At 36.3% G+C, this 23,429-nt stretch overlaps 2 protein-coding genes across 7 annotated transcripts in view; one reads left to right on the forward strand and one right to left on the reverse strand.

Moving 5' to 3' along the window:
• Positions 1–21,168, reverse strand: part of ORC3 (origin recognition complex subunit 3) — a 64,287-nt gene extending 43,119 nt beyond the window's left edge. For 3 of the 5 annotated variants that reach the window (XM_020287029.2, XM_012750891.2, XM_012750889.2), the window contains exons 1-8: positions 21,087–21,168; positions 18,223–18,277; positions 11,249–11,346; positions 9,686–9,830; positions 6,244–6,348; positions 4,904–5,055; positions 3,128–3,261; positions 1,374–1,533 (exon numbers count right to left, since the gene is read on the reverse strand). In XM_020287029.2, the coding sequence (XP_020142618.2) occupies positions 1,374–1,533; positions 3,128–3,261; positions 4,904–5,055; positions 6,244–6,348; positions 9,686–9,830; positions 11,249–11,346; positions 18,223–18,277; positions 21,087–21,110 (873 nt within the window). In that variant the 5' untranslated portion in view covers positions 21,111–21,168. Of the gene's footprint in view, positions 1–1,373; positions 1,534–3,127; positions 3,262–4,903; positions 5,056–6,243; positions 6,349–9,685; positions 9,831–11,248; positions 11,347–18,222; positions 18,278–20,982 lie in introns of all 5 variants that reach the window. The other 2 variants (XM_012750892.2, XM_076003120.1) reach the window with 2 other exon arrangements.
• Positions 21,169–21,260: 92 nt separating this feature from the next.
• Positions 21,261–23,429, forward strand: part of RARS2 (arginyl-tRNA synthetase 2, mitochondrial) — a 65,411-nt gene continuing 63,242 nt past the window's right edge. For both annotated transcript variants that reach the window (XM_076003121.1, XM_012750895.2), the window contains exon 1: positions 21,261–21,349. In XM_076003121.1, coding sequence (XP_075859236.1) covers positions 21,314–21,349 — 36 coding nt within the window. In that variant the 5' untranslated portion in view covers positions 21,261–21,313. The remainder of the gene's footprint in view (positions 21,350–23,429) is intronic.

Genomic DNA, 23,429 nt, shown 5'->3' on the forward strand with positions numbered 1-23,429 from the left:
AAACAAAAAGAAGCTATTCATACTATATCTTCAGAACCAAAGATGTCTATCATCCTCCACCCAATTCATAATTTTTTAAAATACTGACTATTAACTATATAATCCTTTTTCTCCAACCAGAAGCCACTGAAGAATCTACAGACTTTAGCAATTCTTGTTACCAGATAAGATTTCTTTTTCCAATTCAAATTTTCTTTTTCTGATTCAAATTAATGAAGAGTAACACATTCTATGTTGAATAAAATGCATTTTAACAGGTATCTATTTTAAAAATATAGAATACCTGTATTTATACTATTTGGCTAATTTTCAAAGGCCTATAGTGGTGTTTTATGACAAAAAATACTAGGCTTCTTAAATAGAAGCATAGTTGCAGAAGGTCAACTGAATTTGGTTATAACTAAGCAAACTGAAATACTACAGCTGGACATCACCTTTATGCGGAAAAAAAAAGTATAGAAGTGCCTAGTAAATAAGCAGGGAGGCTGTAATTTTTTTACCTTATATAAGCAGCATAAATTATGTCATAAGGAACTAAGTCTAGAACAATTTGGAGAAGGTTAATACTAAAGAATAATAGTTCAATTTATTTTAGTATTTGTTGTCAAGAGCAGCATGACAGGAAAAGAGTCTACTTAAAACTTCAAATCATTTTATATAAAATGTAAGAGTCAAAACATATTTTACTAGAAAGTCTACAAATTCTGTAAAAATTTATTTTAAAAACCTATTATTGGCCAGGCACGGTGGCTCATGCCTATAATCCTAGCACTCTGGGAGGCCGAGGCGGGCAGATTGCTCAAGGTCAGGAGTTCGAAACCAGCCTGAGCAAGAGTGAAGACCCTGTCTCTACTAAAAAAAGTAGAAAGAAATTAATTGGCCAACTAAAAACATATACAGAAAAAATAGTCGGGCATGGTGGCACATGACTGTAGTCCCTGCTACTCAGGAGGCTGAGGCAAAAGGATTGCTTGAGCCCAGGAGTTTGAGGTTGCTGTGAGCTAGGCTGACGCCACAGCACCACTCTAGCCCGGGCAACACAGTAAGACTCTGACTCAATAAATAAATAAACAAATAAATAAACCTATTCTTTTCCATCGAATAAAGATAAATAGATATAAGTGTAGAGACACATATGATCATTCTTTACATAAAGCTTACATTTTATCTGAAGAGACAATGTTATATAAAATCACTATAAAACTATAAAACACTATAAAATCATTAAATAATAATATTAAATCATGTGAAGCAATATGTTCAATATTACTCTGAGAGATACAGAGATTTATCATTAACATTCATATTTATAATCTATTTTTGGCAGTTTTCTTTTCATCCTATTTCACTGGCAAAACTTTTTTTCTTTTTACCTTATCGAGTACGGTAGTCAGGTGCTCCTTGCAAGACAAAGACTGGAACAGTTCTATACATAATAAAGATGATACTGCATGAGAAAGCAACCGGTGGATGATAATAGGAGATGTGGCAATTCCAAAAATTAGTATTAGTGGAAATTCATGTAGATGTTCACTAGTTTTCAAAGACAGATACAAAAGTAGAATTTCTTTAGCAAGTATATTACATATTTCAAGGTAAAACAAACTTTAATGACTACTTTATAAGATACTGCTAAGTATTAATAGTATCATTTCAAATATTAAAATTTTCTAGGTCATTCATTTTTCTTCTGTTAGAGTATCACAGAAATAGTTATTTCCCAGACGTTCTAGCTATGAAATCAATCTGTTAATGTATCCTCTCATTTTATAAATAAGAGCACAGACATCCAGAAAGATCAAGTGCTTATCCCTAAGGTTATACCATCTCAAGTGTTAGACCCAAAGTTAGAGCCCTGCCTACAGTTGTCCTCACAGTTGGACCACTCAGCCTATGTTTTAAGAGTTCAGTGACATAAAGGTCATTAATTTTCAAAGTTACTTATTCTATTTATGGACATTTCTAACCGACACTATGTTATCCAGCCATAACAACCACAAGAGTTAATGGACATCATTTAAAAATGTTATATCCCTTCCTCACATTCTTATTTCAAACATACTGAATAGGATTTATTCTTAGCATAACCAGGATGAACAGAAATGACTCTCACAGAGTAAAACAGTACTATCTCTGAGGGCTACTGCAGGTCATACCCTTTTGTATCATGGATAATGATTTTGCTTGCTCTCTCCTATTAGCTACTGCTTTTCACTATTCTAGCTGTATGCAGTTCTACCTTCAGAGGAGTAAAGTGCCTGGACTGTCTTACTGGTGTAGGTGGTTCTTCTTTACTTTTGACGGCTAAAGTAGCCACAAGTCTGAGCTCCTAAAAAGGATAGCTTTTATGTCACTATTTTATATTGTATGCTTTTCCAGCATGGTAAGCAGCTCAATGCTAGCATTAAGAAAAGTCCTAAGATGTAGAACTCTTAGAGTCAATGGGGAAAAGAAGCACTATCAAAGTAGGAATTTTAACTGTGTTAGTAAATTATAACATAATATATACAGCTTTAGACAAATGTAGCTATACTATTAAGGTAAGTTAACATATAGAAGAAGCCAAAATAAATTCTATCCTAAAAGATACACCATGGGAAATGCATATCACTCAATTTTAAAATAGAGTTACTTCAGTTCTGAGTTTCACATGATTGCCTTGACCCTAGGAGATCATGAAAGTAGTTTCTCACTAGAAATATTACATAAACATAAGATAATGTTATTTAGAAAACATTCTTGCTCAGTAAAGCTATGTGTAACTCAAAGCCTCAGAGGACAGAAAGGTATCAAAAAATAAGACCTGATAAAAATCTCAACCTGTGGTAGTTTACCCATTTAATGGGCAAATAAGAGACCAAAAAACCTTGGTGAGACAAACCACATTTTATACTACCTTACCACATTAATTTAAAACTGGCTAAATTTGTCTTTGACTCTCAATCTTGGGTCAAAAAGCAAATGGAAAAACCTGTTCAGAGGTCTTTGAACATTCAATTATTAAGCTTTTGAAATCACTTTGATTTCTATCCAGTTAGTATCAAAATGAAGATTATGCTTTTTAAGCTATAAGTTATGTTTTCTTAACAGAGAATTTTGCATAAAAGCCAAGAGATATACCACCTACCTGCTGATAATTATGAAGTCTTGGAGTACTTTTGTGGTGAAACTTTCCATATCCTTTAAGATAAGCACAACAGGAGGAGACTGCCATTGGCTAGTAGTAGTCCTCTTTTTGCTTGGCATTTTTGGGTCTGTCTTCTTTTAAGCCATTGTGAAAAGAAGGAGTTAAAAGTATGCCTTACCACCCAAATAATGCTACAATACCACATATTGATATAACTCCCTTTACATTTTACCATAACATTGTTTTTTATTTCTCCTACATAATAAACAGAAACTCATTCCAACAGTCACTAGCAGACTCTTTCTGTGTCTGACATGGGAATAATGACCAAGAAGAAAAAGGTTCGGTAAAATCTATAATTTATATGAAATATTTATATTTTCTGCTGAGAAAATGCTAGGAAAAACATAAGAGGAAATTTTCTACAAAATTGGTTTTTCTCTTGGTAAATCATGATATTTTGCTTTGCTTTAAGGTAAGAACTAGTATTTTTAATTAAAAAACTCAATGAATAGCACTACTTGTTACTCTGCTACTGTGGAAATTCAAGCTTGAAACGGACTCTAAATATCATCTGGTCCAAACTCAATCTTGTAAAGATATCTGACATAAATTGCAGGTAACATTTGATTTCTAGAAAATCTTAAACTGTGGATCAAATGAAGGTAAGCATTAGACTAAATTTAGTCCCTATATAAAGCGAAATAAAACTTCATTTATGATGACTTTAGCAAAAATGTTGATTGGAAAATGTCATCATAGTATTTTTTCCCATACTGTCTGGCTACACAGCATCATAAACTAAGGCTGTGGTTTTATGATTCAGTTACCCAATGAATCACCTACGTTACTCATTCTTACCAGATACTGTGATGGTAGAATGGAGTTTCTTTTAATTTGTCTGTTTGTTGAATATACTTTATTACACTGATTCCCTAAAAACTCTAAACAAGAAACAAATTAGACTTAAAAAATAAATATTGGCCAGGCCTGGTGGATCACGCCTGTAATCCTAGCACTCTGGGAGGCCGAGGCGGGCGGATTGCTCAAGGTCAGGAGTTCGAAACCAGCCTGAGCAAGAGTGAGACCCCGTCTCTACTAAAAATAGAAAGAAATTAATTGGCCAACTAATATACATAGAAAAAATTAGCCGGGCACGGTGGTGCATGCCTGTAGTCCCAGCTACTCGGGAGGCTGAGGCAGGAGGATCACCTGAGCCCAGGAGTTTGAGGTTGCTGTGAGCTAGGCTGATGCCACAGCACTCTAGCTCAGGCAACAGAGAGAGACTCTTTTGTCTCAAAAAAAAAAAAATATATATATATATATTTTTAAAAAATAACTTTAAAAATAATATTAAAAAATATTATTCTTCATAAAACTAAGTTGACAGTGGGTATTAACAGCATGGTTCTATTGCACAAAAGCAAATATTAAGGAACCTAAGAGATAACATATTAAAGTTATACTCATTGTCACAGAGAATCTGCAACAGAACTGACTCCTGATATTCTGTTTTTGTCACTGATGACATTCTCCCACAAATAAAATGTGCCCGCAAAAAGACTAAACACTTACCAAGAATTAGGCTCCATATTAATAAAAGAACGCTTTTCAATTCTAGTATTCTTAGAAAAAATAAATAGCTGCTATTAAATAAACACCTAGTACTGCATAAGCATATCCTTATTAGAACAAAACAGTCCAAGTCTAATATAATTCCAAGCCCCATCAATCATATGTCAATTTCCTAGGAGAAAACCACTGGTTTATATTTACCTGTGTGACAGTCATATACCAACTGCAAAGTGAATCCATTGAACAATGTGTCTTTTTCTGGGTGACCCAAACACTTTCCTCCTCTTTAGATTTTACATCTACACAGCAGTCCATCAACTGTGAGAAAAACTTTTGCAAAAAATGTTTCATATCTGCAGAATATAAAAAGAAAGCTTATTTCCTCTTTAAACAAAATTAAAGCTCCTGAAACTTCTTGATTAGTATACTACATTATCTGAGTAGCATGTGTTTTTCTGCACTTACCAACAATATAACTTTTTTTTTTTTTTTTTTTTTTTTTTTATATATATATCAGTTGGCCAATTAATTTCTTTCTATTTATAGTAGAGACGGGGTCTCGCTCTTGCTCAGGCTGGTTTTGAACTCCTGACCTTGAGCAATCCGCCCGCCTCGGCCTCCCAAGAGCTAGGATTACAGGCGTGAGCCACAGCGCCCGGCCAACAATATAACTTTTAATATATTAACTATTCATGGTCCTTAGTACCCTCTTCTTAATATTTAAATTTCATTAATTCAGAATAATACTAGACCACAGTTTATATACTATGTAATAAAAGGGCTACATAAGTAAATGTGTAAACATGAAAACTATAAATTATTTTGGGAATATGTATTTAAATTACATTGAACAAAAGGTTATCAAGGTCCCCTCTAAAATATATGTGTTACTATATGAATTATTTTACTGATTATAAGTCTCCAAGATAGTCATTTTTGAAGATACCTTTGGGGCTTTCATTTAATTTCCCACAGTTTATGAGTATGAAAGCAATATAAGCACATAAAACTCTTTTATCAGTCCAACTCCAACTTTTACTATATTTGTGTGCATACTCTTTATAATTCAATAGCTTCAGACCTCAAGATTAGTTCTTTTTCTAGCATGGTAGCTTTTCCAAGTGGGACGATACAGTGATTTATAGCTATAAACATGAGCCCATGTAGTCTATTCTCTGTTGAGCTACGCAAGAGCTCCCCATCCCCCAATACTTAGGTTCCTGTCCCAAATCTTTCTACTTATTAAAAGTTTCACTGGATTAAAGAACACATCTTGCAAAAATGCTTGGACTACTACTATCACTGAAGCTGATATGGCAGGAATGGGACTAGGATAAAGAAAGCAAAAGGAGGCAAAGAGTCCTGCAATAGTCAAATTACTCTGGGAGCCACTAAACCTCACCCTGCCAAAAATGTAGCACTGTCTTTTCCCACCAACAAAAAGAAATAACGAAAGCTAGAGATAAAAAAAGAGAAAGAAAGAAAAGGACAGAAGAAATCTGTAATATCCCACTAAGGTTATTATGACATTTATATTTTACCTGGGCAATCTTTCGCTTGTAATGAGACTACATATGGCGTGACATTATTCTGAAGGGCCTCTGTTAGACTTCTGAATGTTAAATCATGATCTGTGACATTCACACCTATGAGATAATACATCAATATCACCATTTTTATTAATAATAATTTAACAGTAACAAAAGATATTTAACACATCAAGCAAATTACCAAGAACATTTAAAAAACATGATTAATAACAGAAACCAAGAAAATATACTGCATAAATGAAGACCTATTCATTAACAATAGCTATCTACAAGCACATACTACAGTTGTCAGTAAACATATTTAGGGTAATTCTTCTTTCAAAAAAATTACTGGGAATGTGTAGTTGACCCTTGAAAATATCTTAGGAGTAATTTCATTGCTTTGTCAAATTCATAAAAAGCTATTTAAAATAATCATTTGAGGCCTGGTGCAGTGGCTCACACCTATAATCCTAGCACTGTGGGAGGCCAAGTTGGGAAGACTGCTTGAGGCTAGGAGTTCGAGACCAGCTTGAGCAAGAGTGAGATCCCATCTCTACAAAAAATAGAAAAATCAAGGGCATGGTGGAGCATGCCTATAGTCCCAGCTACTCAGGAGGCTGAGGCAGGAGAATCACTTGAGCACGGGAGTTTGAGATTGAGTGAGCTATGATGATGCCACTGTACTCTTTCACCTGGGCAACAGGCTGAGACTCTGTCTCAAAAAAACAAAACAAAACAAAAAAACCAAAACCAAAAATCATTCAAAAATAAAGAGCTATGAATTCCAGCCTTACTGTGACCGTGTCTTAACAACTGAGGAGGATCCAACAATTAATTCTATTAACCATCATAATACTAGATACAATAGGTAAAGTGGACATTAAGATGATTTCTGAAGGAAGAACCTAAAAAAAAATTAAAACTATGGGTACTTTTGGTATTTATTGAACCCCTTGTTTTCATTTCTGCAAATCAGAGTTTTAGTATGCTGCATACAGTTATCAAAGGTGAGTGGAAATTTCCCCACTACTTTGGAAAAAAATTCTGTTAACTGTTATCTTCCCTAACATAACAATCTGTGATTTCTAAAAGGCCTTTGGTGCTGAGGCAGACAGCAGCAGACACCTTGCTACTGTAAAACTCCCACTGATTGGAAGAAAAAGAAAAGTTATAGAATCATCCATACCAGCAATTAGCAACCTTTTTCCAGGAAAGCCAAAATAGAAATATTAGCAGATTATTTTTTAGATGGATATATACCTTTTTTTTTAGAGACAGGGTCTTGTTCTGTCACCCAGGTAAGAGTGCAGTGGCACAATCATAGCTCACTGCAGCTTCAAACACCTGGGCTCAAGCGATCCTCCTGCTTCAACCTCCTGAATAGGGGAGATTATAGGCACACACCACCATACCTGGCTAATTTTTCTTAATTTTTATTTTTTAGAGATGGAGTCACACAACATTGCCCAGGCTGATCTCAAATTCCTGGGCTGAAGCCATCCTCCCACCTCAGTCTCCTCAGTCGCTGGGCTTGTAGGCATGAGCTACCTTGGCTGGCAGCGTAAAAGCTATCTTTTCGAAAATAGAAAATGAGCCACTGTGTTTAAGCATTCTTTGAGTACAGATTTTTTTATAGTATCAAAACTATTCCTAGTATGTATATCATCTGTGATTATAATAATGGATTCCTGAAAAAATTTGGGAGTTCAGTAAAAGACTGGCTTATCTGGTCTTTCACTGACTGACTTCATGGGCTATTTAACATTATATTCCTTAAAATGATAGACTTATCTGTTGCAAACAAGATAATCAATAATGTGTTTAACTGGAAAAATATTCTCTTCAGACCAAGATTTTGAAATATGATTTCTATTAGCTTCTTTTTTCCTTTTTGACACTATGCAGGGCAAGCACTTGAACAGTACTTTCACAGCATATCAGGCCATCTCACTTGATTGTACCAACTCTCCCTCTACCTCCAATTGCTGCAACCTGGCAGGCAGTAGAGAAACAAAGGATCCAACAGTACAAACTGAGGTCATCTTTGGGCCTCAGTTTCTCATCCATAAATAGAAAGGATTTTGAAATTAGACAGCACACTATATTGTAGAGTGGGCCCAAAACATTATAAAAATCATTCCCTTGAGTACTGTGGGTCCTCGAATCAGTAGTATGGGCATCAGCTGAAAGTTTGCTAGAAAAGCAGAATTTCAGGCCCCATCCCAGACCTATTAACAAAAATCTGGATTTTACTATGATCCCTGGAGGTTATCCATAGGTACATTAAAGTTTGAGAAGTATTATCATGAATAACCAGAATAAGATGTGGATTATGAACAGTATTGGAGGCAGTATTAAATAAGAATTAATTTCTTATCTCAAGGCCGGGTGCAGTGGCTCACACCTGTAATCCTAGCACTCTGGGAGGCTGAGGTGGGTGGACTGCTCCAGGTCAGGAGTTCAAAACCAGCCTGAGCGAGAGTGAGACCCCGTCTCTACTATAAATAGAAAGAAATTAATTGGCCAACTAATATATATAGAAAAAATTAGCCGGGCATGGTGGCGCATGCCTGTAGTCCCAGCTACTTGGGAGGCTGAGGCAGGATTGCTTGTGCCCAGGAGTTTGAGGTTGCTGTGAGCTAGGCTGATGCCACGGCACTCACTCTAGCCTGGGCAACAAAGTGAGACTATATCTCAAAAACAAACAAACAAACAAAAAAATTTCTTATCTCAGAGCCCACCAATATAACCAAACTTAAACAAATAAATTGAAAGTGAAATGAAAAGCATGTTTGGAACCCAAATAAATTCAACTTTGTTTTCAAAAGAAATGAAGGAAATTTGCTAATATTCCAAAGAAATTTTTTTTTCCATTATCTTGGAATCCATGTTTGGTAAAGATGGGATAATAATGATGGATATTAAGTGCCTAAGAAATTTACAACCTGCAATCTCAAAGCAGTTTATATATAATTCATCCAAGCCTTTTTCAAGGCAATTAACATCAATACAATGAAACAATTTAAGTTTGAAAAACTAAGCATAGGAAAATAAAATTAAGGTCACAGAGTAATTCCATTGAACTGACTATATGACAAAAAATATATAAAAACTGAATAAAACACTGGTGGTTTCTTTATCACTAAATCCAAATCTCATGTACTCTCATATCTATGGAAGAATAAAACAAATATATTTCCCCTCTGCCAAAAGGTTGAATGGAGCACTAGCTGAATCGGTTCCTTTTAATTCACAGATGACCACTGTAAAGATGTAAAGAACTCTTATTGGTTTTGAAAGTATGAAAAACAAACTATAGTTGGTTTAATTCTACAAATAAAAGAGAGAAAACAGGTTTATCAGAAGAGGTGATTTTCCACTATTCTCAACAATAAAAAAACCAATTAAAAAAAATAAACACATGCATGTATGAATAAACACACATACATACCAAGAACAAGAGCAGCAGTTGGAATTTCTCTGAGTTTTATTTGACAGCCCAAGTCTCCTGAACTCTTCTGGAATCTAGAATGAGACTTTTGCAGAAATTCGATTAAACTGTCAAACAGGTTTTTATTTAATTCTTCTTGTAGCCGCTACAAAGAAAACACAAAACTTTATGAATTATTATTAGTAGTAGTAATCTGATGTGTCTTTCCTGGTTTTGGATTCAATTCCAAAGAAAGATTTCATGTAAAATGATTAAAAATTGGATCAAATTTAAAAAAATGGTTTTTCCTAAAATCTCGAGTGATTAGCACTTTGGATTCTCCCATTTAAAAATTCCTCTCATTTATTCATTTGACTAACATTTACTAACCACTTTATGAATGAAAGATAGCCTCTACCCTAAAAGAGTAAAGAAATTAAACAAGAACACTTAAAATGAATGTACATTGTGTAGAGTGCCATAATACAGGAGCCAAGGGTAGTACCATCTAAGTTAAGCTAAGCAGGTGATATATTTAAACCAAGGCATTAGCAAGTGATAGAGGAGGTGACAGGAGGTAAAGGAAAGTTAGAAGGAATAAGAAGAGGCAAGGAAGCAAAGCACCAAATATCTAGTGAACTACAGATACAGCTAAGCTCAAAAAACATGAGAAGTGGTAGGAAATGAGGCTGGACAAATAAGCAAAGGTCCAGACCAAGAAAAAATATATATGATGTTAAAGGGTTTGGATTTTATCCTGTGGAGAGAAACATAGAAGGAATGTGAAATAAAGGCATGATTAGATCAGTGTTAAGAAGAGTTAATCTAGCAGCAGGGGTGGAAAAATCCCTGTATCCTGGCATAGGGTTGGCATTTGCCTAACGGGAGGACTTTTCTAAATTGGACAATGGTGCTATAAGGGCTGGTGGCAGATTGAAGGGTTTGATATCAGAATCAAGCATGCAAGCTAGGAGGATACCACAACAATCCAGGTTAAGAAATAAAGAGGGCCTAAACTGCAATCCATAAACCCAAATACCCTCAAGGATCACGTGGAATATATGAATGGGCAAGGCCACTAGGTATAAAGCAATAAAAACTGGTGGGAGGCAGTAACAAACTGGAAACTGCATAACCCTCCCAAAACAAAACAGAAACTGTAACACTGTGTTGGCCAAACAAAACAAGCCATAGGCTCAAAATGTTGGCACTAGAGCCACCAATTTGCTACAGTAAAGAAATTTTTCAGAGCTAAAATATAAAAAACATGGTAACTGGATATGAGGATGAGGGAGTGAAGGAGTTCAGAAGTAGTTTGATTTCATACTTGTATAACTGAATGGATAATTTAAGAGTGTCACCATTTAAAAGCTCCTTGTCCATAACAGCTATCATAAACATGTTCTAGTACCTGGAGCCATGCATAATATTTGAAATAGGAGGCTTTTTTAAGCATACACAGATTATACTTCACCAATATTTCCTATATTTCATCAGTACTCTTGTAAATTGATGATGGGAAGCAAAAAATATGAGATTTATGGTATCAGAAAAATAGGAAATATTATCAAAAAAAATATTCACCTCAGTTTCAGATTTCATCTGTTGCCACATCAACTGGTAAGTTTCGAATCGAAGCTTACTGTCCTCAGACTCATTTCTCCCTTTACTAAAATAATCCCCTAAAAACACAGATAGAAAGAAATCAGTTTCTTTTTTTACATAGTAAAAGTTAGAAACTGTGTGCAAAGTCACACAGTAAGTGACAGAGGTTAAATTTTTTATATGCATCAAATATATATATATTTGCAGATAGGTAACATTCAATATCTTTTGAATTTTATTTATATACTTTTATTTATTTATTTTTTTTTTTGAGACAGAGTCTCGCTTTATTGACCAGGCTAGAGTGAGTGCCGGGGCGTCAGCCTAGCTCACAGCAACCTCAAACTCCTGGGCTCGAGTGATCCTTCTGCCTCAGCCTCCCGAGTAGCTGGGACTACAGGCATGCGCCACCATGCCCGGCTAATTTTTTTATATATATATCAGTTGGCCAATTAATTTCTTTCTATTTATAGTAGAGACGGGGTCTCGCTCTTGCTCAGGCTGGTTTTGAACTCCTGACCTTGAGCAATCCGCCCGGCTCAGCCTCCCAAGAGCTAGGATTACAGGCGTGAGCCACAGCGCCCGGCTTATATACTTTTATTTTTATCATATTAACTGTATCTTCAGGTTGGATTTCTAACAGTTCTTATTTAATGGCTTGGGTTTTATTTAATAGTTTTTGGTGAGGTATACACATTTAATATTTATATGTTTCTATTATTTGCTCTTATTCTATTACCTTGTATACTTTGCTTCATATATTTGCTTTGAACTCTCCTTTATTAAATGATTCTTATTGCTACTATCCTTATATTTTTGTTCCATTGACGTAGTTTAGTCCAGTCCATCATTTATTCTGTCTATATATTTTTATATCCTTTTTGAATGTTTTCTCCAACTGGTTAGCCATTTGTCAAAATACCATTTACTGCAGTGGTTTTCAAACATTTTAAACCATGATCCACATTAAAGAATACATTTTATATCATAATCTGACACCCATACACATACAACAAACAAAAACGAAAGTTCCACGATACAATATTCAGCCTTATCATGAAATAACAAATGTTTTCTTTTCTGTTTTTAAAATAATTATGATGGTCCACTAAATTAATTTCCTGACTCACACATGGATTATGACTTTTGGTTTGAAAAACACTCATTTACTGAATAATTCATCCTTCTCCCACTGACCTGACATGCCCTTATAGTCTAAATACTAACATACACTTTAACTATTTTTGAACTTTTTCTTTGAACCCAACCTTATTCCTATATCAGCCCTACACTATATTAATTACTATAGCTTGTATATACCACATTTTAATGTTAAATAGATCCAGTTTTTGTCCCACTGCCACCAAACATTGTTATTCTTTTTCAAGAAACTTTAATCCATTCTTTCAAATTAATGTTGTCACTTCTCAAATATAACTTCACTGGTATTTTGACTAGTTAAAATCAAAGCTGTAGGTTGATTTGTGGAGAAAGACCATCTTTAATGTGTCTTAAAAAATTCACATCCAAAAACATCACAGATGTCTCTTCCTTTAATAATTTTGATTCCTTATAGTCCTTATAGTTTTCTACTTCCCTTCATATTTCTTGCTGTTTATTGCTACATATTTTATTGCAACAGCTAAAGCTTTCATGGTGTTAAATTTCTGCTGTTAGTACTCTACCATCAAGTTTGAATGTTAACTGATAGTTTGGAATAGAAATTCTCTTTCATGTCAAGGAATTTTTTTTCTAATCATAGTTGACCCACAGTTTTTATAAAGTATCTTTTTTTTTTTTTTTTTTTTGAGACAGTCTCACTGTGTCACCTGGGCTAGAGTGCAGTGGTGTCATCATAACCCACTGCAACCTCAAACTCCTGGGCTCAAGTGATTCTCCTGCCTCAGCCTCTTGAATAACTGAGACTCAGGTGCATACCACCATGCCTGGGTAATTTTTCTATTTTCTGTAGAGACAGGGTCTCCCTCTTGCTCAGGCTGGTCTCAAACTCCTCGCCTCAAGCAATCCTACTGCCTAGGCCTCCCAAAGTGCTAGGATTACATACGTGAGCCACTGCAGCTGGTTTGATTTTTAATTTTATCAAAAGACTTAGACTATATTGAAGTTATCTTACCATAAAACAGTAGACAAGGTTATAGTTTTCTTTTTTTATGAGACAGAGTCTCGCTCTGTTGCCCAGGCTAGAGTGCTGTAGCATCAGCCTAGCTCACAGCAACCTCAAACTCCTGGGCTCAAGCAATCCTTCTGCCTCAGCTTCCCGAGTAGCTGGGACTACAGCCATGTGCCACCATGCCTGGCTAATTTTTTCTATATATTTTTAGTTGGCCAATTAATTTCTTTCTAATTTTAGTAGAGACAGGGTCTCACTCTTGCTCAGGCTGGTTTCAAACTCCTGACCTTTAGCGATCTGCCCGCCTCAGCCTCCCAGAGTGCTAGGATTACAGGCATGAGCTACTACGCCTGGCCAAGGTTATAGTTTTAAAATGCAAACAAAAAAAGAAAATAAGGAGATGCAATATTACTGAGACAAAGCAGAACAACAAGATAGCCTTAAATAGAACAAAAATAATCATTTTACATTGATAATGGGTAAAATTGTAAAATGTTAAAGTGGCCAATCACAACATAAATTTTTTAATGTGCTGAATAATGTTGTATCAAAATACATATGAAAAACTCTTGGACATTGGAAAACAATAGTAGTACGATACTTTAACCTGTTACCATGACTTCTCCATTATTTACAGATCAGGTAGGTTAAAAAAAAAAAGCATTGAGAGGAACTGAAGAATGTTAAGCTCTCACTCTTGTCAGGTTTCCTCCTGCCTCAGCTCCTACTCACAGCTGTATACTTCAGGGTGAAAATTTCCTACAGTGCCAGTGCTGCTGCCAGTGCAGCCCCCCAGTTCCTGCCCAGTGGTTTTGTTTGTGCAGTCATCCACAGAATACTGAAGAGAAGGAGAGTTAATGGTCTTCTCTTAAGCACATACCAAGTGTCTCGAAGTCAGGACAGATGGTGGGCAAAATGCAAAGCATCTTCCTATTTCTTCAGGCAATCTGTTTCAAGAATTGAAGCCAGTGAAGGCAAGTGCTAAAATTTGGATATGTTTCCTTTAGTCCTGCTCCATGTGTCTTACAATCAGTGTCAATTCCTCAAAGATTTTTCTGTTATAACATTATCTGTTGGTCTTAGATGCACACAATGAAGGAAAAAAAAAATCTGATGAACTTTTAAAGAAAAGTTCAAATTATATATATGAGGTTTACTATGAATAATACTAAGACCTATAAACAAATCTCAATAAATTATAGCTGAAATTCAATACAAAAAGTTACAAGCAAAAACTTGCCTCATATTATGAGAAGCAGTATTAAGTAATGGTTAGACCATGGGCCCTGGAATCAGGTTGGGTTCAAATCCCAGCTCTACCACTTACTATCATTTTAATGGACAAAGTTCTATGTCTACATATCCTCATATATTTTAAAGGAGATAATAATATATTCCTCATAGTTTGCTGATGAGTAAAACAAATTAATACATATAAAATGCTTAGAACAGTCTGGCACATAGTTAATGCTCAAAAAAAATGTTAGCACGCGGTGGCTCATGCCTGTAATCCTAGAACTCTGGGAGGCCGAGGCTGGCGGATTGCTCGAGGTCAGGAGTTCGAAACCAGCCTGAGCAAGAGCGAGATCCTGTCTCTACTATAAATAGAAAGAAATTAATTGGCTAACTAACATATATATAGAAAAAATTAGCCGGGCATCGTGGCACATGCCTGTAGTCCCAGCTACTCAGGAGGCTGAGGCAGCAGGATCGCTTGAGCCCAGGAGTTTGAGGTTGCTGTGAGCTAGGCTGACGCCAGGGCACTCACTCTAGCCTGGGCATCAAAGTGAGACTCTGTCTCAAAAAAAAAAAAAAAAAAAAAAAAGTTAGCAATTCTATTAGTTATAATTACAGTGCTGATATCAGATGCTACTGCATGCTATATGTCCCTCATGGATAATGAGGGAACATGTCTTAAATTTTCCCTGAACTATATCTGGTAAGTTTAGCAATATATAACATTAAAATTTGTTCATGAGTCAATCGCTTAAAAATAAATTATAATGTCATTATTCTTTCTTCACTATTTTCAATTCCATCACTTTTGTCTTTCATTTTGGGAAGGAGGGCAAAGAATTAAGAAAGCTTCAAGTTTCTTTAAAATAAGTCTGTAAGGGTATAAAGCTCTACGTTACTATATATTCCCCTGTTAATGAGAAATTGGATTCTTATTATAAGTCATACTTTCTACTCTATTCTCCCTATATTAGACCAGTATTTTACTATTTTATTCTCCTTGAGCACAAGTCTTTTACCTGGTTAGTCTCAGACTGATGGATTAACACTCAAGATCTCCATCATGTGATGATTTAGAAAAATCCTATTCTATATATTCAAGTTCAATAATCTTTCTACTGCAATTAATATTCACAATTCCGACACCTGTACCCTATTCCCAGTGATTCTGATTCAGTTGGTCAGGGATAGGATATTGTACAGGTTGAGCATCCCTAATTCAGAAATCTAAAATCTAAAATGCCCCCAAATCTGAAACTTTTTGAGGGCTGACATGACACCACCAGTGGAAAATTTCACACCTGACCTAATATGATGGGTTGCAGTCAAAATTTTGTTTTGTGCACAAAATTATTAAAAATATTGTATCAAATTATCTTGAGGTTATGTGTACAAGGTATATATGAAATATAAGTGAATCTTATGTTTAGACTTGGGTCTCATTCCCAAGATATTTCATTATGTATATGCAAATATTTAAAAATCTGAAAAAATCCAAAATCCAAAACACTTCTGGTCCTAAGAATTTCAGATAAGGGATAGTAAACCTGTATTTTTTTAAAAGTCCCCCAGGTTGAAACCTGAATAAGGTCAGTGGATTATATCAATGTCAGTTTCTTGGTTGTGATACTGTACTACAGTCAAGTAATATATTACCACCGGGGATAACTGGTGGAAGGGAACACAAGAACTCTCTATACTATTTCATGCAATTGCATGTGAATCTACAATTATATCAAAATAAAAAGTTTTTTAAAAGTTCCCCAAGTCTATAGAAGGAATAGGATTGAGGTTTAAAAAAAAAGTTCCCCAAGTGATTCCAATGTATAGTTATGATTGAGAACCAATGCAATAAACACTTTCTGACTGACAGTAATATTATAATTTGTTTGAAGAAGTTTTCTTATTAATATTATAACTTGATCACTAAACAGATATCTGGAGATAAATGAAAAAGTAGAGACAAGTATATTTTTAATAATTTCATTTTATTGAGGCATAATGTGCAATAAAGCATACCTATCTTAACAGTTTGACACAAGTAAACACTCATATAACTAGTCCCTCAATCAAGGCAGAGAACATTTCCATCACTCCACAAAATTCCCTTTGTCCATTTGTAGTCAATTCCCCCTACTTCATCTCAGGAACCACTGAGACTTAAGATAATCTCTGTTGTTATTTTGTCTTTTTTAAACAAATTAATGTCTTTTCTCTCTTGCCCACATGGATGTGTGAGTGTGTATGTGTGTATGTGTGTGTGTGCGTGATGAAAATCCACTCCCTTAATATGTGTATCTGTATTTAAAACCCACTCATCTAATAATTTAACAAGTTTGTTTTACTTGGAATAAAAAGTGATTGAGAAGAATAGTGTGGGACACCTGTATGTATATGAGGGCACAAACTGGTAGAAAGGGTGTGAAGATTAATAGGCAGAGAATCTGGGTCACTTGCAAATATGTAGCAGATCTGAGAATAGAATGTATTTGGCTGTTCCTTCCCAGCTTTTTCCTTTCCCTCAGGCTACTGAGAGATGAAGTCTTGGAACACAAACCACAAGGTCAAAGTGGTAACAGCCCATGATAACACAAATTTCTCCATATGTTTTTTTATAATTGTCTCACAAAGTCCTGCAAGTTAGCTCTTGGAAGCATGGAATGAGGATAGGAAGAAATCTTAGTGATAAGCCAAGCTAGCCCCTCATTTTATAGATAAGGACACCTAGAGAAAGGTTAACAGCCATAGAGCTAGTTAGGGTCAGGACCACATTCCAAATGACGTCAGTTCTAGTCTGGATGATTCCACAACTTTGTGCTCTAGCAGGTAGAATTACTATAAGAGATCAAAGATCTTTGGCCTTTTTTTTCAACTTGTATTGGTATGTATAGCACTTACCCCTAAATTAGAAAGTGTAATATCTATTTAACACACATATATTACTAAGCCCATTACTATATGTTCCATACAGATGATGTTTTTTTCTTTAATTTACCTTGTCAAGTTTATTCATAAAATGGAATACCATACCAAATTTAAGCATATTTAAGTCTCCCATAAATACTGTATATTTGACCTAGAAACAATTTTTACACAATTTTCCTTAGAAAATATACACAAATTTGTGGTCTTTCTTTTTTAGTTTTTCTGTGTAATCAATTAACATTTCATTTCCCTCATTATTAGAAATCCAGATGATCAATCAGCTTTTATAATTGTTTTGATTACTCAAACAAGGATCAAAGTGCTTTTCTAATAGAAATTGACTTTTATTTTCATTTCTAAAGCTGTAGATAAAGAAACAATGGCATCGAAGTCATCAGAAAGACACTCCTCTTTAAATAACGGCAACATACCCTTGGAAGGAAATTTACTTTCCAATTTGTCTTTTGATAGTACATTTGGATTAGAACCCTGAGGTGTACTCTTATCCCTCTGACCAAGCCTTGGAACACAACTGCTACATTATCAACACAGCAAGTAAGCCAAGATTAGACAAAAAATTACTAACTTCAATTAGGACTAGTTCTTAAAGTTTAAGACAATATGGGGGATGGCTAACAAATTTGATATTAAGACAACTTACCTATTGGCACAGAGATCTTTCTCTTCTTGAAGTTTGGCATAAAAACAAAGCAGCCCTATGAAAGAAAGACAAAAAGCATAAAGTTGCCAAGGAGGAGACAAATCTGATTAACCAAGTATTTTACAGATGAGCAGATTTTTTTTTAATGGGTAAATGTTTCTTTCAAGTTTTAAGAATCATTTCTCTTTGAATTATAGAAGGAAAATTCTAAAACAACAAAGGGACTATCCATTTCTTTCCCCTCCCTCCCATAGGATCTGATCTAAGAGGCAGATAAAGAAAATAAAAGCTAATGAAATTTAAACCCAAAAAGGTTCCATTATAACATTTAGAGGAATTAATACTATACATTAAGATGCAGATCAAAAAGGTAGAAAATAAGGATGCTCTCCCTACCCAAAAATTATTTAATTAAACCCCAAGTATCTATAACCTTGACAAGAAATAGACAATTTTGGCTACTGTCTTCACCTTACACCTTTCTTCATCTGATAAACTCTTATACATTTATCCATGAAAGTCTGATTCAAAACTTATCTCCTCTGGGAAACTTTCCCTGATTCTCTAGCCAGAAATACTACTTTCCCTGAGATGTCATAGTACTTGAACATCTTTATTTTGCATCGTTTTAAATCAATTTCATTGTGCACCATAGTTATTTATGGATCTGTCTACCCAAGTAGATTGTAAGCACCTTCAGAGCACAGCTTGTATTTTATTTAAAATTGTTTCCCCAGTGTTTAGCATAGTGCTAACATATACATTAGGCAATCAGTATATGAAAAGAATAAATGTTTGCCAAGTAATTTTCCTGGTAGCTTCACATTATTTGACTAGTGGAACATAGCCAAAATTACTGGTACTAGACTATTCTACCAGTCCTAAAGTCATAACACATAGATAGCTTCTTAAAGATTTCCATTTCTATGGAAAATGAAAAAAAAGAATGAAAGAAATATACCTAAGAAAAGTCATCTCAGGATATTGTTAAAGACAGCTGTGCAAATACAAAGTGGATATTTGGATTACAGTTTCCAAATTAAGAACCACGCCTTACATTCTTATACATGCAACTAGTAGAACTATGTGACATACACATGAATATTTATAAAAATTATGTGGAACCATAAGCTTGTCATTGCCTCCTTTCCACATCCACCTGCAATTCAGTAAAGGAAAAGGAACTTCAAAGGAGTAAGATATAAAGAATGCCCAGAATGGAATATAATGAATATAAGGCACTGGTAACAATCTGGTTAGCCACTTTGAACTGCTGGTCAAATGATGGTGTTTGACATGGAGGAAGACGTCTAGGAGAAGGGCCAAAGGCCAGAAAATATCATGAGGAAAGAAAGCAAAAATGTTTAGAGAGCTTTAAAAAAAAAAGCTAGCAGTTCCATGAATTCCTGAAATAGTCCTTAAAGGTTCTTATTTATGTAAGGGCCATTTCATAATCATCTCAATACAAGCATTTGTTATAAATGCCAAAAATGCTTGAAAAAACCTTACTTTCTGAACAAAAATAAGAGGTGCTTTTGCAACAAACAGGATTAAGGGATAGACCACTTAAAACCTAAAAACAAAAATAGCACTGACCTTTATAAAAATACTAGTATAGTGAAATCTCTTATAGCATTTGCACCTATCATCAGAACCAATCCTTTGTAACCATAAACTCTAAGGCTTGTACTCTCTCCTTGAGATGTACTTTTGGAAAGCATACTTCTCATAGACCATTTTAATCAAAATTAAAAATCAGATCCATTAATTAGCTGTTTTAATATAGGGGAAAATGTCTTTGCAGCTTCTTCGCATTCATATTCAGCTTCATTAGATAGCCTAACTCCAGGAGCTTCCTGCTACACTTACAACAGAACTAAAAGTTTTACTTTACATGGTCCAGAGCAGCGCTGATAGAACTTTCTGTAATGACAGAACTGTCACATATCTGTGCTAATTGGTAGCTATGGCCATATGTGGTGACTGAGCACTTGCAATGTGGCTAGTGAGACTAAGGAATGTTATTAATTTTATTTAATCTTACTTAATTTTAATTCAAATTTAATAGCCATATGTGGCTAGCGGCTACCATATTGGACAATGCAGACCAAGGGTTTATCATCTTACCAATTAAACCATGTCTTGCAAATCCTTGCCTTCTCACACTCACATCTGCATTACTTTTTCACTCTCATGGCGTTCCCACTCTTTCTCTACTCTCCGATTATCCCAATTTTTCAATTCCTTCAGTGTGCCATTTTATTTCTATTTTCTGGGCCAAAGAACATGTCATTCTCTCTGCCCTCCTCCCCCCAATCTTTTGCCTAACTTCTAGTCATTTTTCAGGTCTCAACCAAAACGTCACCTTTTCCAAAAAGCCTTCGCTGACCCCTGGCAATTTGTACTAGGTTCTTCCCACTCCTCTGTTTTCTCACTTGTAACTTTTTTCTTTACTAACACGACAATTTGTGATCGTCAGTTTATATGTTTACTGTCTTTCTTGGGTACAGAAACTGAGTCTACTTTGTTTACCACTGTATTTCGGGACCTAACGGACTGCTTGGCGCACAGTACATTTTTGAGAGGGGAAAAAGGAACAGACAGCGGGGCACATCCTACGGGTATCCGACCTCCACTAACCAGAACTTAAAAATATTCCTAGCCGCACCACAAGGCAGATCCGCATCCTTGCTCCCTAAGCACAGCTGGCCTCAACTAGACAGGGGGCAAGGACGCCTTAGCTCGGTTTGCCGCTCCCACCTCTCAAGCCAGGGAGCTGAGGCCTACGTAACCTCCGCTTCATCCTGTCTTCAAAGAGGCATGAGGCAGCGGCGGAGCCCTAGTGTGCGCCGGTCCCCACGTACCTTGGACACCGAGGAGGTGGCCATGGTCTCAGCGTCCCCGCGAATTCCAGATGCACTCGGGATTTCCCGCGCGCCCTCGCGGCAGCAGGGCAGAGGTTAGTGGCGAGACACGCGGGCCCTGGATTGGCTGGCATCACCCAGCAGGGCGGGCTTCCGGCGCGTGGAAGCGGGGCGTGCAAAGGGGGCGGGCCGGGGTCGGCACTGTGGCGCGCTTCCTTTAGCCGGTCATGGCGTGCGTGTTTCGCAGATCCATCGCCTGCCAGGTACAGATACCGGAACGGGCAGAAGGAGGGGCACCGCGGAGCCAATGGACCCCAAAGCATTTTCACCGCTGCGGGGCAGTCCTCAGCGGGAGAGCGGGTTCTGTGGAATTCCGTTTGCTTCCGCCACCTCCTGCTCTGTCTCTGGAGCTGCCCCAACTCCTGAGGCAAACCTTGTGGAGGGTCGGAGTAAACCTTGAAAAGCATTTGTCTCCGTTACTCCTCCCCACCCCACAGTTTGTATGCTTTACCTGGGTTGAAAGTTAGCCATGATTAGACCCTGTAGAAATTAGTATTCATTTCATTTGGTGAAGTTGATGATGGATACGAATTGCCATTCGAAAGGATCTAATTTAAAAGCTGGTGTTTCTTGCAGTCTCTTTGGCAGCCTATCCTAGAATTATTTTTGGTAACTCCCAAAGATACATGAAATATCTGAGACTCAGTTTTTCTTGATTCAGAGTCATATTTGAACAGCTCTGTAATGAGAAGAGACATAAAAAATGGTAATACGAACCTGGGATTTGTCAAAAGGAATTTTTAAGACTTCTTGGCCACTTGTGGAATTTTGCAAGGAAACTTCCTATTGTGGTCTTTGTAAACCATTTCCTTTTTATTAATGGACCTGTTAATGGACATATTTTGCCTGGTATATAATTTAACTTAGCTCATTTTTGTAGTGTTTCTAGACATTTGTGGGGAAATCCCTCTGCCTTGTCTTTATGCTTACTGATCTACTGCCCTTTCCAGTGGTAATTTCGCATACATCACCAACACGACCTTTAGGTAAGACAAAGCTGAGTTTATTGCTTGCTAGGGTAAGGAAGATCACCACCTCAACAGAGCTTTGGTAGTATCTCAAACTGGGAAAGCAAGGTGAAATTTTATTGATAATTTGAAGCATGGTGTAAGGCCGTTTTTTCAGTAGCAGAGGGTTGGAAGGGCTTTTTGGGGGGAGATGACTGGTTAGGATTGGACACAAATCTTGGTACAGCAGTTTAAGATTGGTGAAAAGAGCAACCAAGGAATCTTAAGGCATAAACTTTTTTTTTTTTTTTTTTTTTTGAGACAGAGTCTCACTCTGTTGCCTGGGCTAGAGTGCCATGGGTTCAGTCTAGCTCACAGCAACCTCAAACTCCTGGGTTCAAGCAATCCTTCTGCCTCAGCCTCCTGAGTAGCTGGGACTACAGACATGTACCACCGTGCCCGGCTAATTTTTTCTATATATTTTTAGTTGGCCAGTTTAGAGATGGGGTCTCACTCTTGCTCAGGCTGGTTTTGAACTCCTGACCTCCTGACCTTGAGCGATCCTCCAGCCTTGGCCTCCCGGAGTGCTAGGATTTCAGGCGTGAGCCACCACGCTTGGCCTCACCTTTTTCTTATTTGTATTTCCATATATATCCAGTCAGCCAACTCCCTGGGAGTTGGATCCACCTCTAAATTCCACTGATAACTTTTACTTTTAGCAACTGAATGCAGCATGCCAGTGACTTCATTACCATACATGACCACCCAGGAAACAAAGGTTCCTCATCTTCCACATTTTTATCCTTTCTCCTCCTAAGCCACATTTCCATGTGCCAGGCCATAAACTCTTGATGCTTTCTATTGACCTGATTTTTTAGGAGGTTCCTATATTGAACAATCTAGTTATTTTTCTGGGCAGGAGTCTTCTAGAATAGTAAAGTTATGTTAATGAAGACAAAGTAATAATGAAGTCATGTGTATATAGACAGTAAATTATATTGGGGTAGGTAGTTTTGGACCACAGTATCCAAATTGGGTGTGGGAGTAGATTTCTGCTCTCAGCCCTTAGGTCAAGATAGTGCTGTAATGAGAAATATATTGTGTTTAGTTTTGCGAAGATTATATTCTTCCTTGTAAAAAAGGTAAGTTGGAGGAACAGGAACTAATATTTATTGAGTATATATTTGTGGTAGTTACTTTACATTCACATTTAAGCCCCATGGCAAATAAAAACATGTACAACACAGGTTGAACATCCCTAATCCAAAAATCTAAAATCCAAAATGCTCCAAAATTTAAACTTTTTGGGTGCTGACATGACACTCAAAGGAAATGC

This window comes from Microcebus murinus, chromosome 5 (assembly GCF_040939455.1).
Source record: "Microcebus murinus isolate Inina chromosome 5, M.murinus_Inina_mat1.0, whole genome shotgun sequence".
NCBI classification, from domain to species: domain Eukaryota; kingdom Metazoa; phylum Chordata; class Mammalia; order Primates; family Cheirogaleidae; genus Microcebus; species Microcebus murinus.